The 19,314-nt window shown below is 40.4% G+C and overlaps 1 protein-coding gene across 1 annotated transcript in view; it reads left to right on the top strand.

The window, feature by feature from the left end:
• LOC122676718 (olfactory receptor 1052-like) overlaps positions 1–18,943 on the top strand; it is a 54,560-nt gene extending 35,617 nt beyond the window's left edge. Inside the window, exons 2-3 of the mRNA XM_043876311.1 lie at positions 17,267–17,323; positions 18,665–18,943. Of these exons, the coding sequence (XP_043732246.1) occupies positions 17,267–17,323; positions 18,665–18,943 (336 nt within the window). The remainder of the gene's footprint in view (positions 1–17,266; positions 17,324–18,664) is intronic.
• Positions 18,944–19,314: the final 371 nt, after the last annotated feature.

The following is a 19,314-nucleotide window of genomic DNA, read 5'->3' as shown; positions in this document are numbered from 1 at the left end:
TTCCCAGAACACAAAATATCTCATTTCTACTCTTCATCCTGAACTCCTTTTAGGTGGTGTTTAATGTCAGCGGCTACAGCAAACATGATTTAATCCTTGTAGAGATAGACAGAAAGTGACATACTCCTTACTCAGATTTCTGCAATATTCTTCACTGTTTTTTCTGATTCCACTCTTATGTCACTCAATTTTCTATAAGGTAATCAAAATAATATTTTGAAAATATCAATCATAAATCACATCACTCCTCTGCCCACCACCCCCCACCCACCAAAAGGACTCTACCTTCCCTAATGTCCTATTTTTCTTACAATAAAATAAAACATACTCCTGGAATCTCTCTTCCAGACATGAATGAGTAAGAGTGCAGTCATAAAACACAGGAAACAACCATTTTCAGACATTGGACATGAGGCAGTACAGGTCTGAGATCCCTGAAAGAAGGAAAACAAAAGAGATAGGTTCTACCATTCCAAAGTTTCCTGCCAGGAGGTAATTTCTCAATCACAGTACAAGGAGAAAGAATCCAAACAAAGACTAGTTATCTCACTCATTTGAGGAGACATAGAAGTATTATACAAGAAACTTAAGAAGGTTAGAATTTGTGGGGACAAGATATTCAAAAGAGAGAGAGAACATAGAATACAGAGAATGAATTTCAGAAATTTGCATTAGCATTTCCTTTTGAATCTGACTGAACACAAATTTGTACATGTATAGGGTAAAACTTCATGAAGCCAGGCAGGAGTGACTTTGGGGGAAGACCAATTATTAGAGGGTTAAAAAGGATTGTGGACTTCCAAGGTGGCACAAGTGGTAAAGAATCTGCCTGCCAATGCAGGAGACATGGGTTTGATCCCTGGGTTGGCAAGATCCCCTGGAGAAGTAAATGGCAACCCACTCCAGTACTCTAGGAAAATGCCATGGACAGAGAAGCCTTGTGGGCTACAGTCTGTAGGGTCGCAAAGAGTTGGACATGACTGAGCACACAGGCACTACTAAAAGGAATGTAAACTAAATTTTTCCCAGGGCCAGAAGTCATTCTGATTTTTACCATCTGAAGTATAGATACACTGAACAATAGAGCAGTCAGTAGAGATACCAGAATATCCATACCTTGGGAGTATTGCAAAATTAGTCCTAGAGAAAGACTCCTCTATGAAGAACAGTGTGGAGATTCCTTAAAAAAACTGGAAATAGAACTGCCATATGACCCAGCAATCCCACTGCTGGGCATACACACCGAGGAAAACAGAATTGAAAGAGACACGTGTGCCCCAATGTTCATCACAGCACTGTTTATAATAGCCAGGGCATGGAAGCAACCTAGATGTCCATCGGCAGATGAATGGATAAGAAAGCTGTGGTACATATACACAATGGAATATTATTCAGCCATTAAAAAGAATGCATTTGAATCAGTTCTAGTGAGGTGGATGAAACTGGAGCCTATTATACAGAGTGAAGTAAGTCAGAAAGAAAAACACCAATATAGTATATTAACATATATATATTGAATTTAGAAAGATGGTAACGATGACCCTATATGCGAGACAACAAAAGAGACACAGATGTATAGAACAGTCTTTTGGACTCTGTGGGAGAGGGCAAGGGTAGGATGATTTGAGAGAAGAGCACTGAAACTTGTATATTATCATATGTGAAACAGATCGCCAGTCCAGGTTCAATGCATGAGACAGGGTGCTCAGGGCTGGTGCACTAGGATAACCCTGAGGGATGGGATGGGGAAAGAGGAGGGAGGGCGGTTCAGGATGGGGAACACATGTACACCCATGGTGGATTCATGTCAATGTATGGCAAAAACCACTACAATATTGTAAAGTAATTAACCTCCAATTAAAATAAAGAAAAAAGAGAAAGACTCCTGGGGATCTGTCCTAAAATAATAGGCCTTGAAACTAACTAAGCTGATGGACAGAAAAAAAATCAAACAGTTTTTGAAAAACTCAAAATATAGAATTCAAGAATATAAAATTTATTATTTTCAGCATCCAATTAAAAAGATGGTGGAATAGGAAGACAGTAAATATTGATCTCACCTCCTTTTACCAGCACACCCAAATTACAACTAAGTACAAAGCAAGTATAGATGAGAAACACCTAAAAACTGTAGAAAAGATCTTCTACAACTAAAGGAAGAAGGAATCACAATGAGTCATGCAAGAGGGTGGAGATAGTGTTGTCAAGACCTAAACCCCTGGGTAGGTGACCATAAATGGGAGAATAATTTCAACTTCAGAGGTTCTTCTGAGGTCTGAGGTCCATATCAGGCTCCCCGGCCTAGGGGTCCTGCCCCAGGAAGACAAGTGCCTAGAACATTTGACTTTGAAGGCCAATAAGGCTTACTTTGGGGAGAGCTAGAAGGCTGCAGGAAATAGACCCAACCCTTAAAAGACACACAAAATCTCACAAACTCTGAGACCCAGGGCAGAAGGAGTAATTAGAAAGGAAACTTGGTCAAACCCAATTGATCTTGGAGGGCCTCCTGGAAAGGTAGGAGGCTACAGGGACTCACCTTAAGGACACAGATGCTGGCAGCAGCCATTTTGAGGAGCTCATCCCACCATGAAGAGACTGGTACTGGAAGGACAATTTGGAATCCTCCTTCTAGCTAATTAGTGCCAGAACCTGGCCCTGTCCACTAGATGGTTGGTACCAGTCCTGGGACACCCCAGAGCAAGCAGATAACTGGTCAGGGAGACAGCCTATCCATCACTAAGCTAGCTGCAATAGGATGCCCTGAGTCCTCAGCTGCCCTGGGACCTAGTTCTACCCACCAGAGGATCTAACACCCAGATTCAACCACCAGAGGGCTGACACTACCCCCTGAGGCCCAGCCTTACCCACCAGGAGGTGAGCAACAGCCCCGGGACCTACTAGGTCCCACTCTGTCTACCTATAGGCCAATACCAACTCTGAGACACCAGAGCTCTATAGCCAGAGAATCCAGAACCCAGCTCCACCCATCAGTGGGTCAGCCCTGGCCCTGGAACCTGGCCTCACCCACTCACATGCAGACACCACCTCAGGACCGTTGAGGTCATACAGCCAGGTTTGTCAGGCAGGGCCTGAGCCACTCACCAATGGGTTGGCACTAGTAGTGGGACCCCCATGGGCACTGGCCATGCCCACCTGTGGGTCAACACCAACTCCAGGACTCCAAAAACCCTGAAGCCAGAGGCTCTGAACCCACCCCATCCATGATCAGGCTTCAGGACACTCTAGACCCCATCAGTCCACCCATAGTGGGTCAACAGTAACTCCAAGATCCCTGGAAATGTAGCCAGTTGCTCTGGGACCTGGCTCTGCACACCAATGGGCCAGCACTAGTCCTAGGACCCTCTAGGGCCCCATAGCCAGCTTCCTCATCACTCAGCCTGACCCACTAATAGTATAAAACCAGAACTGAACTCCCCTGGACATGCAACCAGCCATGCTAGGACCTGGACCCATCTACCAGTAGCTGGCAGGCTCTGAAAAGGCAAGGCCTTGCAACTAACTGGAATGGCGGTCAGCCACATCTACCAGCACGTGCATTGTAGTCAGTCCACCACAACAGAAGGAACCACGCAACCCACATAGACGACACCCTGAGCATAAGTCTTTAGAAAACAAAAGGGTGTACACTGTTCATTTCCTCCATAAGGCCACTACTCCAAAACTGAGAAACATAACCAACTTAACAAAACCATAGAAGTAAAAATAGTAAGTTAGGCAAAAGGAGGCAATAGAGAAGTATGTTCCAAAGAAACAAGATAAAATTCCAGAGGAACTAAGTAAATTGGAGATTAAAAATCTATTGGATAAAAACTTTAGGTAATAATCAAAAAGACGCTCAAAGACCATGAGAGAAGACTGAATGAACAGAATGAGAAGTTAGAATTTTTAAACAAAGAGTTAGAAAATATAAGGAAAACCAAAAAGAGATGACGAATACAATAAATGAAATTTAAAAATACACTAGAAGGAATCAACAGTAGATTAGATGATACAGAGGAACAAATCAATAAACTAGAAGGCAGAATAGTGGAAATCATTGAAGCTGAACCGAAAAAAGAAAAACAAAAATGAGGACAGTTTAAGAGACCTCTAGGATGACATCAAGCATACTAACATTCGTGTTGTAGGAGTCCCAGAAGGAGGAGAGACAGAAAAAGGGGTAGAGAACATATGTGAAGACATAATAGCTGAAGAGTTTCCTAACCTGGGAAAGGAAACAGATTATCTAGGTTCAGGAAGCAGAGTCTCAAACAGGATCAACCCACAAAGGACCACATCAAGACACATTGTAACAAAAAAAAGGACACATTGTAATTAAAATGGCAAAAGGTAAAAGATACGGTTGTTAAGATATATTTGAATTTAAAAGATTACCAACTTAAAATAATCACATATGAATAGAGATTGCTACACATAAACCTCATGGTAAGCACAAACCAAAATAAAAGATTCATTCTCAAAAGAGAAAGAAACCAAACATAACACTAAAAGTTGTCATGAAATCACAAAAGAAAACAAAAGAACAAAAAAGAATTACAAAATAACCCAAAAACGATTAACAAAAAGGCAATAAGTATATACCTAGCAGTAATTACATCCTGCTAAGTCACTTCAGTTGTGTCTGACTCTTTGAGACCCTGTGGACTATAATCCATCAGGCGCCTCTGTCCATAGGATATTCCAGGCAAGAATACTGGAGTGAGTTGCCATTTCCTTCTCCAGGGGATCTTATTAATCCAGGGATTAAACCTGCATCAATCCCCCATTCTTACACCTGTAAGAATGGCTCTTATCAAAAAGACAAGTGTTGGCAAGAATGTAGAGAAAAGGGAACACTTGTGTACTGTTGGTGGGAATGTAAATTGGTGCAGCCACTATGGAAAACAGTATGGAGATTCCTCAAAAAACTAAAAATAAAACTACTATGTGTGTGTGTGTGTGTGTCCGACTTTGTGACCTCATGGACTATAGCCTGCCAGTCTCCTCTGTACACGGAATTCTCCAGGCCAGAATACTGGAGTGGGTTGCCATTCCCTTCTCCAGGGGATCTTCCTGACCCAGGGACTGAACCTTGGTCTCCTGTATTACAGGCAAATTCTTTACCATCTGAGCCTTCAGGAAAGTCCAGAATCTGCCTGCATTGTGGGAGACCTGAGTTCAATCCTTGGGTTGGGAAGGCCCTATGGAGAAGGGAAAGGCTACCCACTCCAGTATTCTGGCCTGGAGAATTCCATGGACTGTATAGTCCATGGGGTCACAAAGACTTGGACACAACTGAGTGACTTTCACTTTCACTTCACTTTCAACATATCATCCAGCAATTCTATTGCTGAGTATATATACAAAGCAAATAAAAATGCTAATTAGAAAAGATACATGCACCCCTATGTTCATTGCAGCATTATTTACAATTGCCAAGATATGGAAGCAACCGAAGTGCTCATTAATAAAAGATGTGACTTATATATTCAATGGAATATATTTTAAAAATGAAGAGGCTTAAAAAAAATGAAATATTACCAGTTGTGGCAACACTAAGTACCTACACTGTACTGTGCTTAGTAAAATAAGTCAGACAAGAAAAAACAAACTCTATATGAATTTCACTTACATTTGGAATTCAAAAAGGCAAAACAAATGATCAAGCATAACAAAATAGAAACAGAGTTATAGACACAGAGATTTAAAAAAGGTAGTTGCCAGAGGGGAGATGAATGAGGGGAAGAGAAAAACAAGTGAGGGGGACTAACAGGTACAAACTTTCAGTTACAAAATCAATGAGCCACAGGTATGAAATGTGTAGTGAGGGGAAAACAGTTGATAGTTATGTAATATCTTTGTATGGTTACAAATGGTAACTAGACTGATCAGGGTGGTCATTTTGAAATGTATAGAAATACCGAATTACTACATTGTGAACCAAGAACTAACATAGGCTTGTAGGTCAACTATACTTCAAAAACAAACAAACTCATAAATATATAGATCAGATTTGTTCTAATAAAGGATAGAAATGGCATGGACCTAACAGAAGCAGAAGGTATTAAGAAGAGGTGGCAAGAATACACAGAAGAACTATACAAAAAAGATCTTTCATGACCCAGATAATCACGATGGTATGATCACTCACCTAGAGCCAGACATCCTGGAGTGTGAAGTCAAGTGGGCCTTGGGAAGCATCACTACAAACAAAGCTAGTGGAGGCAATGGAATTCCAGTTGAACTATTTCAAGTCCTAAAAGATGATGCTGTGAAAGTGCTGCACTCACATGCCAGCAAATTTAGAAAACTCAGCAGTGGCCACAGGAATGGAAAAGGTGCAGTTTTCATTCCAGTCCCAAAGAAAGACAATGCCAAAGAATATGAACTACCACACAATTGCACTCATCTCACATACTAGCAAAGTAATACTCAAAATTCTCCAACCCAGCTTCAGCAGTACGTGAACTGTGAACTTCCAGATGTTCAAGCTGGATTTGGAAAAGGCAGAAGAACCAGAGATCAAATTGCCAACATCCTTTGGATCATCAAAAAAGCAAGAGTTCCAGAAAAATGTCTACTTTTGTTTTATGGACTACACCAAACCTTTTGACTGTGTGGATCACAACAAACTGTGGAAAATTATTAAAGAGACAGGAATTCCAGACCACCTTACCTGCTTCCTGAGAAATCTGTATGCAGGTCAGGAAGCATCAGTTAGAACTGAATATGGAACAACAAACTGGTTCTAAATTGGGAAAGGAGTACGTCAAGACTGTATATTGTCACCCTGTTTATTTAACTTAAATGCAGAGTTCAGTTCAGTTGCTCAGTCGTGTCTGACCTTTTGCGACCCCATGAACAACAGCACGTATGCAGAGTACATCATGGGAAATGCTGGGCTGGATGAAGCACAAGCTGGAATCAAGATTGCCGGGAGAAATATCAATAACCTCATATATGCAGATGACATCACCCTTATGGCAGAAAGCAAAGAGGAACTGAAGAGCCTCTTGATGAAAGTGAAAGAGGAGAGTGAAAAAGTTGGCTTAAAACTCAACATTCACAAAACTAAGATCATGGCATCTGGTCCCATCACTTCATGGCAAATAGATGGGAAACAATGGAAACAGTGAGAGACTTTATTTTGGGGGGCTCCAAAATCACTGCAGATGGTGACTGCAGCCATGAAATTAAAAGATGCTCGCTCCTTGGAAGAAAAGCTATGACCAACCTAGACAGCATATTAAAAAGCAGAGACATTACTTTGCCAACAAAAGTTTGTCTAGTCAAAGCTATGGTTTTTCCAGTGGTCATGTATGGGTGTGAGAGTTGGACTATAAAGAAAGCTGAGTGCCAAAGAATTGATGCTTTTGAACTGTGTTGAAGACTCTTGAGAGTCCCTTGGACTGCAAGGAGATCCAACCAGTCAATCCTAAAGAAAATCAGTCCTGAATATTTATTGGAAGGACTGATGCTGAAGCTGAAACTCCAATACTTTGGTCCCCTGATGCAAAGAACTTACTCAATGGAAAATAACCTGATGCTGGGAAAGATTGAAGGCAGGAGGAGAAGGAGACGACAGAGGATGAGATGGTTGGATGGCATCACCAGGAGTTGGTGATGGACAGGGAAGCCTGGCGTGGTGCAGTCCATGGGATCGCAAAGAGTTGGACATGACTAAGCAACTGAACTGATGTAATATATGTTATATCCCAATATACAATATATAAATTAATAACAAATATATTTGTTTTATTCTACATATAATATATATTGCCCTAATATATAATAAGTAAACTATACATATATAATTTGTATAATTGTTAATATATTTATTTATAAATATATAGTGTGTTGATATAAATTTACAAATAAAATATTAATTTATATATATTTATATAGAATAAACATATACATGATACCCCATCAAATTGATTACTAAAGTATATTTCTTTCCATAGTTTGTAGAACTGTACATAATCTGTTTCCTACCTCTGTCTCCAGCCTTTCTCATTCTCATTAAGATCTTATCTCAAATGTTCCCACCTCAAAGAGACTGTAGTTTCCATTTTCATATAGCCAGGCCTTACACCTTACCCCAACCCACTCCCTTTTATGCCTGCTATTACTTTCACAACCTATTGAAGGTGGATATGTAAATATGGATCTTCCAAATATGATCAAAATTTTTGAGATTCTGTGCATCAATAACTGCTATTTTACAGATACTAATACAATTAGTATTCCTTTTAGAAATATACCATGACATGTTTCTTCATTCACTTTGTGATAGAAATTTGGATCAGTTCCAGTTGAGTCTATTATGAATAAACTACTATAAATATTTGTGTACAAGCATTTTATGGATATATTTTTATTTCTTGCAACACTCAATTAGAAAAAAAGGATATTTGCAAAGTCTCTCATGTTACAGGATACCCTTAATTATTTTATTTTGAACTACCAAGTGTATTTTTGATGGGGAAAGACTAATCAGCTTCAAATGACATCAAACAAATAAAACTATTTGGATATTCAAGAGGTATCCTGACTGAAATCATGAGAAGAAGGGAAGGGAGAAAGAAAGAGGAAGAAAAATTTATAGATTTAGTAATTTTCCTAGAAGCATGACCTCACAATTTTATCTGATGACAGCATAAATAAACATTTTAAATATCAGTTTGAAAAGCAATAGGGTTCCATATGTATATCTATAGAAAATGGATAAATTACAGTATATTCATACAATGCAACATTAAGCAAAATATGAACCAGAGATATATGCAACAACAGGGATACACCTTAAAAATATCAGGAGGATTATCTTATATTTTAGGCTTACCTTACATTTTGTCATCAATGGTGTATATGTTCTCTACTTTAACAAGGGAGTGGTACATCCATAGGCCCTAATCAAGGAATATCCCTGGACAGTCATATTATATCACATGATCCCACCTTCTACCTATTTTGGACAACTGATGACTAACCCAAGAGCAGCCAATCTACAAGTAAAAAAAATACATGCAATGATGCTCAATAAAATTAGAATGCATGCAATATGTGCTCAGTGGATTCCATGCTCAGTATGATTGCCAGAGGTAACAACAAATTTTGTCTTCAGAAGCTTCAGAAAAGATATAACTAAATGGGGTCCTGAACAAGGGAGGAGAAAAGAAACCTATTGCAAATATGGTTGAGACCGAAAACAAAGTGTATTGACTCATATGGGCTGCAGTCCATAGGGTCGCAAAGGGTTGGAAATAACTGAATAACTGAGAATACACATGTATAGATTGCTGACCTAACCAAAGTGAAGCAAAGTATACAAAGAAACAAAATTCTTACTCAGGATAAAATATACAGCCAAAATTATTTATAATGATAAAAAGGTTAATTCTCAAGAAGCTATACCCAGCCTACATGTGCATGTACTTAATAGCAGAACATGAAAAAAATGAAAGAACTGAATGGATAAACATATAAATCCAATATTGTAGTAGAGATATCAACACCCTTCTCAATCATTAATAGAAAAATTGATGATAATAAGACACTACATCATTTTAAAAACACAACAGGAAACCAAGAACTATGAGTATCCCACCCACTGCTAGTGATGAGGCTTTCATTTCCAGTCAATAAGCTGGTGATCCAGTTCCAAAATGCTTTTTTAAAATTCTGTTTCCTAGGACCATTCTCATAGAGTCCAGTTGTTTTTAAACATGGCTGCTCATTGGAAACATATCTGGAGCTCCGGAGAGAAAAAGCAACACCTGGGCATTTGTATTTTTCAAAAAGCTCCAAGATGATTCTGATATGCATCTGGATTTTTTTAAGTGATTACAGGTTTTTCTATTAAATGGTAGTTTGGGTGATATAGAATTCTATTATTTTTCTGTTGACCAATCATGAGTGAGTTACATAATAGTTACATAATCACAATAATAAAAGATGTTTATCAGTTTCATAATCAATAGCTAGACAAAAAAAATAAAAGATCATTACAACTGCAAGTCATAATGGGAAGACGATTAACCTGACAATATAAAATCATTACATACAATTGGAGGATCATGCGGAGTGATGTGGTAAGTGGAAGTGCATACATGTAAATGGATTAAATGTACCAGCCAAAATCCATTTACATTTAAGGCAATTATCAATATATAAGGACCATTCTCAGTATTCACTATCTGAGGCATGTTCCCCAGGAAACAGATGTGAGACAGATTACTGTGCCCAAGACTGCTCTCTGGAACACGCCTGGTAAAGAGAAAGAGAGAAGTAGAAATGGGCGGACAGAGAAGCTGCTATGATCCAGCTTTGGCAGAGGTTCCAGTTGATCCATGTGGAGCTGGAAAGACTCATAAGCCTTGTCTCCAGTTGAAGCGAGGGGACCAGGCCTCTCAGGTATTGGGTGGGAGCTACCCCCAATAAGGGTGTTACCATAGGCAAGACAGCTCCTTTCAGTAGAGAGCAATTCTCATAGGGACCTTTCTGTGGGCCTCAGTCCTGAAGGGGGATGTGGGCAGTGCAGAACAGCATTTACCACATAAGGTCTGATGCTCAGTTTTGTTACATTTGTGACACTTGTGCACAGATAACAAGTGCATTTGGGTATAAAATCTTCAAGCTCAAGAGAAAGGCCTGGGCTATAGCCAAATGAGAGGGAGAAAAAAAAAAAAAACTACACATAGTAACATATACTTTTTTTTTTCTATAGCCTGGGCTATAGAAATTCAACAGCATTTGGGTGAAATTTTAAAACTGTAACACTAGGCAATGTTATATATAAATTACACCTAATTTTTTTTAAAAGCCTAGATGATATACCAGGGGAATTAGAAGAGTAGTTGGACAGAATCTGAACTTTGAAGTGTGCCAAATTTAAGAGGTTTGGAGAGAGAGGAGGAATGAGCTAAAGTAATTGAGAAGGAGCAGCCAGTGAGATAGAACTAAAAGTGTGTTGACCATGAAACCAAGTGTGCAAAGTGTTTCCAGGAGGAAAATATGATCAGTAATGTCAGATGCTGCAGACAGGTCAAGGGAGATGAAGACTGAGAAGTGCCCATTGAGTCCAGCCACGTGAAAGTCACTGGTGATCTTGACAAGAGAAAGGTTTGATAGAATAGTCAGGGTAGAAAAATGATTGGAGTGAGCTTATGAGTGAATAGGAAGAGAGAAACTGAAAGCATTAAAAATTAGCTGATTGATACCTATACTCCAATATCAAAAGTTTTTAAAATTAAACCGTTTAAATAGTTTTTTAAGTATTAAGAGCAAAAGCCTTCATGCTCACTCTCAAATATTTATAAAATTTACAATAATGAGTTATTTTTAGCGCAGCAATATCATTGAATATGCCTCATTGATTTAGAGACTTAAAATAATTATTTTGCTGAGGTATAGTTGATTTACAATATTGTATTAGTTTCTGCTGTATAGCAAGGTGATTGATTCATACACACACACACACACATATCTGAATAAACTTTTTCATATTCTTTTCCATTATGGCTTATCATGGGATCTTGAATAGAGTTCCCTGTGCTATATAGTGAGACCTTGTTGTTTATGCATTCTATATATAACAGTTTGCATCTGCTAACCCCAACCTCCCAATCCATCCCTCTCCAAACCCCGCTCCCCCTCGGCAACCACAAGTCTGTTCTGATTTGGAACTTTTTGATTTGATACTTTCTGACATACTGTCTCTAAGATCTAAGTTTTAGATATTTGCTGTTAATGGCTAATAAAACTGAAAAGAACTATATTCAAAGATATGTGATCCAAGTGGAATAAGTGTTAAATTATCTGTATGATAAAGTATAACATTTATTTTATAAATGTCATAAAGTATAACATTCACTTTCAAAAATAATTAGCTGATTGAGATGGAGAAAGACAAATACCGCAAGATTTCATTCATATGTGGAACAGAAAAAACAAACAATAAACAAAGCAAGACACATAGAGAGAATAGCATAGTGGCTACCAGAGAGAAGGGGCAGAGGAATGGGTAGGGAAGGAGTAAAACAGGTAAAAAGGGATAAAGTGTAAACAGGTACAATCACGAAACTAAATGTAAACTCCACTCCTTATACGTACAGCTCTTATATAAGCAACCATAAAACCAAATCAATTTACAAATTAAATATAGGCACACCAATAAAATTCAGATTGACCTCATTAAGTTAATGTGACATGTAATACTATTTTGTTTAAGCAAAATCACCAATGCAGAGTTTATTGATAAAAATGTAACATCTTATTGACTTGATTCTTTCGATTTTGTGCACAATGGATGTGCATTTAAATCATTGTCATATCATTGCTGATAATTTAAAAAAACAAAAAAAGGAGCTCATTTAACCACAAATTTGTTTTTGGGTGAAATGAAGTGAAAGTCAACTCAGTCATGTCTGACTCTTTGCAACCCCATGGACTGTAGCCTGCCAGGCTCCTCTGTCCATGGAATTCTCCAAGCCAGAATACTGGAGTGGGTAGTTGTTCCCTTCTCCAGGGGATCATCCCAACCCAGGAATCGAACCCAGTTCTCCCGCCTTGCAGGCAGATTCTTTACTCTCTGATGGGTGAGTGACTCAATTTAAGGGTGCACCCCTTCCAAGTAAAACATTGTAATTTTTAAAAAATCTTTTAAGCAAAAAATTACTTATTGCACATTTATTTCTTCCTGTTGAACCACAGCATGTTGGTATGAACAAAGAATACAAGTAAAACACTTAAAATATTGATACCATACACATGCTGTACTCACTGACATGCACAAATTCTTTCAAGCTTGACATTTCTATTCTCTGTCACACAATAGTGATGACAATTCTCCCAGCAGTTTCACTTTCTTGAACCAGTACAAAACTTTCATCTACAGATGAGGTGGAGATGTTATTTGTCCTTCATGTGGCAGGAATATGATCAGAAACAGACACAAACTGGGACACCAAAAATAGGAGGCCATATTCAGTCTTTAAGATAGTCATCTATAATTCAGAGTACATTTATATTACTTTTTAGAGGTTATCATAAACATGGAACAGATCATGGGAAAAACAGAGATTAGAAGCTGCTAAAATGCCTATATCGATCTTTGTAAAGTTGGTCCAGCAACTTCTCTTCTCTGCATGAGAATGTAGGGGGAAAAAAAAAAATAACAGCCTTGGCTGGTCTCCAGCATCTACTTTTCTATGGTTTTCTCCCCTCCCCTCAAACAAAACAGGAAAGGAGCTGACTATCAGGTATACATTGACATTCATTCACACAAATGTGCTGCTTCCATTTAAAACTTTTAATTTATCATTGTAGAAGCAAAGACTTTCCCTCTGTTAAAGGAAATTAAGATTCAGAAATCCCTGGACCAGTGGCAGATACTGGATCTGATATATAGAGAAGATATATAAGAATGATTTCTCCTTAGAATTTATGCTTAAGAAGGAACTCCAACATAACCCTAACCTAATCTGAGATCTAACTTACATGCGCAGGCTCAGCTAGTCTGACCTAGAGAAAGCTGTCCCCCCTGTTTTAGCCTGCCTAAGACACTGCAAGTCCCTTCTCCACAGAGCTCTCCTCCTCCCTGGCCCTGTGCCACAGCTGGCTCTGGCCTGGGGTGCTCTTCCTTTCTGCCTTTCCACTTTCTGGTGCCTACCAGTCTTCTTCCCATCCCACCATCCTGCCACCCTAGGAGGGAGAAATTGCTCCAGGTCCCCTCTGTTGTGGGGCAGGGGCAGTGAGCTGGCATGGAAAAGCTTGGTGGCATGGTGAGCTTCTCTTCATCTCAAGAGAAGCTCTGGCACTGAGTTGTAAGACGTGGCTCTTGCCTTTCATTGCTTGGGTGACAATACAGAGCCTAAGATGTTGGAGATTATAAAACACAGAACGTGGTCTCTAGGTCCACAGAGATGCTTTTCAGCTATAAAAATAGTGGGCAACGCTAATCAACTTAATGGGAATATGTCTTAAGAGTTTTCTCTGAATAGTAAGCTCATCCATTCAATCAGATTTCCTCGTCTAAAGAACTCTCAATGGCTAATATTCCACTGAAGTGAGGCGTGGAAGGATTCTTAACTTTTCTTGAAGAGCAGAAAAGGAAGAAAGATGAATATGACCATAAACTAGGATTAAGAGCATGCAACTCAAATATTTTATACAAGACATGCTCCTAATTTCTACATAGTAACATATACTGGGGGTTTTTTTTCTGTCTTGTTTTTTTAAACTCTTCTTTTCATGCTTTCAACAAACATTCATTAAGCTTCATTTTTGTGATAGGCTCTTTGCTAAATGTTTCAGGATTCCAAGATACAAAAGACCTGCCCTCAAGAATAAAAAAGAAAAAAGTCCCTGCCCTCAAGGGACTTTTAGTCTGAAGGAGGAAACAATAAACTATAAAACAAGTAGACAAATAATTGCAATACATGATCACTTCTTAACTTGTTCAGGGCTCATGCAACCATCTATATTTCCTTTATTTTTTGTTTTCTACTATAATCTCCACAATGCAAGGTCCACCCTGGTTGAAGACTCTGCAGCCTTTGCCTAATGTCTTGCAAAGAAGGACATTCAGCACATGTGTTTTTGGTACTGAAGATACAGACTTTTATATAATGACAACTGATCCATCTATAGATTGCAAGCTCTTTGTGCAGGGGCTGTGTCTAATTGTCCATTTTGTAAAGCCTCTCATCCACTGGAAAAGTGCTTTTAAGTGCTAAGAAAATGTAGTAATACTCTCCTGCTGCCACCTGCTGCTTTATTTCCACTAAATTGGGCTCAGAATCGTAGAAAATGCAACTGAAAATCATTTACCATGCTCAACTATAAAATGAAATCCTGCTCTCCAACACATATGCAGGCACATGTCAATACACACCCACTCACCACCCAACACATATTTTTACTTTCTCTCATTGCCTCCATCTCTGCTGGCCCAAAACAACATTTATTTGCATTCTGTTTCTTTATACCCCCACCCATGAGAGGGGGAAATAAATCACACCTACAGGTTTTCTTGAGCACTGTGTTCAACTAAGACTAGAGAATGCAACCAAAGTGCCATGATCAGAAAAATGTTTTCTTCTGGATGACAAAAGCATGTTTCAGGTACAATTCAAGGCTCTGGGGAATCAGCGATGAACAAGAGAAATACATTTTCTGCCCTAAAGGAGGTTATATTCTACTGTGAAGGGTTCTGATAACTCCTAAACAAATAAATAATATCATACATGAGTAAGGGCTAGAAAAGTATGTTAAAAATAGCAGTGTGACTATGGTACTACTCCAGTTAGACTAGGGATGGCCCCTTAGAGGAGTCACGATTGCAAGAGGAGGTGATACTGGTAATGAAAATGAGGAAGACAGGCCAAGCTCTATGAGGAGAGCATTTCAGGCAGAAAGGTCAGAATCAATCCTGAGGACTTCCCCTGCTGGTACAGTAGATAAGAATTCACCTGCCAGTGTAGGGGACATGGGTTCAATCCCTGGTCCAGGAAGATTCCATATGCTGTGGGGCAACTAAGCCCCTGCACCACAGCTATTGAACCTGCACTCTAGAGCCCATGAGCGGTTAACTACTGAGCTCATGTGCTGCAACTACTGAAGCCTGTGTGTCTAGAGCCTGTGCTTCACAGCAAGAGAAGCCGCCACAATGAGCAGCCCATTTACTGCAATGAAGAGCCACTCCCACTTGTCACAACTAGAGAAACCCCGCTCACAGCAACAAAGACCAGTGCAACCAAAAATAAAAAGTAGTTAATAAAAAAGAACAGGTAGGTCCTGAGACGAGAACGACTTTGGAATCTTAGGGAAGAGGGAAGGCCAGGGTGGCCAGAGCAACATGAGGTGAGTGAGGAGCAATTAGATGAAAAGGAGGCTGGCAAGAGTGGCAGGGTGGGACTGGCAAGTGCCTGGTAGGCCATGGTAAGGCATTTGGATCTGACCGTATACATAAAGGCAAAACCACTAGAGGAACTTAAGCAAGGGGGTGATACAATCTGCTCTTCTCTTCTGAATGATCACTGTGGAGGATGGATTAGAAGGGAAAGAGTGGACACCAAAGACCAATTAAGAGGCCATGGCTGTCATCTAGGTGTCAAGGGGGTGATGTGCTGCAGCAGACAGTGAAGATGGGAGAAATGTCAACTTTGAGATTTACCTTGTAGGTAGAGATGAAAGGTTTATTGAAGAACTAGATGTGGGAATATGAGTGAAAGAAAGGAACGAAATAGGGCTCCCAGAACAACAATGTAGAGATGATAGCATGTGCTGAGGTGAGGAAGGCCGGGGTGGGGGAATGTATTTGGGAGTGGGAAATCAATAGCTCTATTTGGCCATGAGAGGCCTGAAATAGCTGTTAGATTTCCAAATGGAACAGACACTTAGATTCTAAGTTTGGATCTCGGAGAAGAAGCCCAGTTGGAGATCTAAGAGTCATCAGCATGTAGATGCTTCGTAAGATCATGTTTGTTGACCTTAGTCAGCTTCGTAGCTTCAGATAATATCTTTACCTAACACCCTCTATCCCAGAACAGCATTTTTCCATCAGCAAGCATAGCAAAGTAAATGACTGGATGGAATGTTAAAAATCTACCATTCTAAAGAAGAAGCAACTCCAGGCACTGGCATAAGATATCAGACTTCGCAAAAGCTCTGCCGCCAAACCCCTCATTTTATTAGTGAAGAGTTTGGTGTGCAGAGAGGTGAGAGACCAGTGATGTCACACAGCTGGTACATACATAGCAGAGTCAGAGCTTAGACCTACATGTGAGGACCCCCAGCACAGTGTCCCCTCAACACAACCTCCAGCAGCCAAAGTGGCCTGATGATATTAGAGTCAGCGGACTGCAAACAAGGTCAGGAGTATATCTATTCCATAAATAATTTTAAACTTAAAATTTCAATCCATATTTGAGGTTTTCATTCTTTATCATTCAAGAGTGAGAATTCCAGGTGCAGCATAGAACCAATAGGACCAAAAGTTTTAAAAACAATAATGTCTTCTGGGAACCAGGCTGTTCATCTCTATCTCTAAGACTCCTCTGAACCCCATTTATCTTGGTCATAAGTGAATATCAACAGGGTGTCTGACTCCCAGGAGCCCTGGGAGTCTGCATCAGCCCTTTGTGACTGTGGTGATGAAAGGTAAGGCACCACTCCGTGACCTGCAAAGCACCACTAGAGGGCTGCAGAGACTAGCAGTGACGGGCACAGACGGCCATCACCTAGTGGTCCAATCTCCCTTTAGGTGGAGGAAATTGGAGCCTCGGAAAGATTAAGTGGCACTCCCAAGGCCACCCAGGTGGTGAGTGGCAGAACCACAATCCCATCACAAGTCCTCTGATTCAAAATCCATGTAATGTAACAGCCAGTACCTGGATTTTAGAGCCAAGAATCCCCTGCGCCTTGTTTTGGGTATTTGATCAAATTTCCTAACTTGTCTGAACCTCTGTGTCCTCATGTTTTGTGGGTGACAGTGCTTCTGCCATGCTACGGATCATATTATGTCAGTAAGTCAGCAGAGGCGAGAGGTGTGGCATTTAGTCAACACTGGCCAGGCCCTCCCCTTATGGCTGGGGCCCTGGTTCCTCTCTGAACTAGCTCAGCTTCATGGAGCAGCTTTTAGTAATGAATCCAAATGATTCCATCTGGTGACAATACTCTGCCGCATGTTGATGTGTATAAAGGGCACTGAGTATCACTTAAAAACAAACAAAACTGTAGGAGGTGTATTTATCTTTAACAAGGAGCTGGGGTAAATAAAGCAGCTTCCTTGCCAACGTCCTAGGATTTGGATCCCCAGGTCCCTTCATCCAACCCCAATCAGTGAATGTTTGTAGAGTACTTCTAATGGGCAAAGGAGTGTGCCGAGGAGACAGATAGACACACACACACACACACAAATCCTGCCCGCAACAATAAATACCTGAACCATTATGCTTCAGGTATTGCCTTTGTCACATTATTTATCTTATTCCATTTATTTCCACAATAGTCCTGAGACCTGAGAGTCAGGCATCATTGGATTGATTTTAGAAACTGAGGTTCAGAGAAGTTAAGTAACTTGTCAGAGTTCTCGCAAACAAGTGGGAAGGCTGGAATTTAAGCTCAGCTCCTCCTCTGCTTTCACTGTGTCCCCCTTTTCTTTAAGGTGCTTACAAGGTAAAAACACAAGAACATGGGAAGTGCCATGAAAAGAAGGCTACTGGGAGTTCCGAAGGAAACTTCTGAGGGGATCAGAAAGGAATTCCAGGGAAAGTGACTGGCGGGGAGGGGGGAAAAGAAAGAAGGAATTCCTACGTCTATGTGCAGGAAATCTGATGTATTGAATCATGGTGAATTTTGTATATAAAAGAAAGAAAAAGACAAAGACACATACACATACACTCTAAGGCTGATTGAATTCTAGAAAAGAATACTTCCTGGAAGGAAGTAGGATCAAAAGCTGAAGTGAAAAATCTTAAGTTGGAATTGTAACACCAGTGCGCTTCACTACCAACTCATTGAGGAAATTAATTTCATGTTGGACTGTTCTATTAAAAAAACCCTGACGGAAGTGTCTCCACAAGGTAAACAATGGGAAAGACTCCAGGAACTTCCTAAAGCATTTAACACAGCCGAAGGCTGGCCTGACTTAATTGACCAGAGCAGATCGGAGGCCAGGGAATCCCAGCTCACTTCCGCCCCCGGCCCCTCTATCCCCTACCTGGCCAGCCGTCATGTAAAGATGCTAGCCCCGGTGGCCAAGTGCAGCAGCTGCAAGGCTCCCCCCACCCCGGGCTCCAGGGGTGCTGCCCACCGGCACGTTAGTCATTGTGGGCATCTTCTGAGCATGACCGTCCAGATGCTCTCGCAGAGCAGTTCCAGAAATAGCCAGGCACCTGAGTGCAACCCGACACAGGAAGCACCCTTCCATCCGGTATAAAGCACCCTCCTCCACAGGGGCAGGGAGAGGAAGTCAGAATGCGAATCATTCATTCATCCACCAGAACTGAGCCTCCAGCTATGAGCCAAATGTAGATCTCAACCTTGGCTGACACATTAGAATCACCTGGGAACTTTTAAAAATACCAGTGCCGGGGCTCCACCCGAAACCAATTAAGTAAGAAAATCTGGGAGTGGAGCCCAGGCCTTGGTATTCTTTAAAAGCTCTCTGGATAATTCTTCTGTGGTTGCGAATCACTGTATGAGATATTATACATACAAAAGAAGAGAGAAAGAGAATCACCAACCAGACCTCACAGAGCTCACGGTGTCACAGAGCCCTACAGTTTACAATGTGCTATTTTTCCCCCC

The sequence above is a fragment of the Cervus elaphus genome, chromosome 20, assembly GCF_910594005.1.
Source record: "Cervus elaphus chromosome 20, mCerEla1.1, whole genome shotgun sequence".
Taxonomy (NCBI): domain Eukaryota; kingdom Metazoa; phylum Chordata; class Mammalia; order Artiodactyla; family Cervidae; genus Cervus; species Cervus elaphus.
This window is presented reverse-complemented; position numbering and strand designations above follow the sequence as displayed.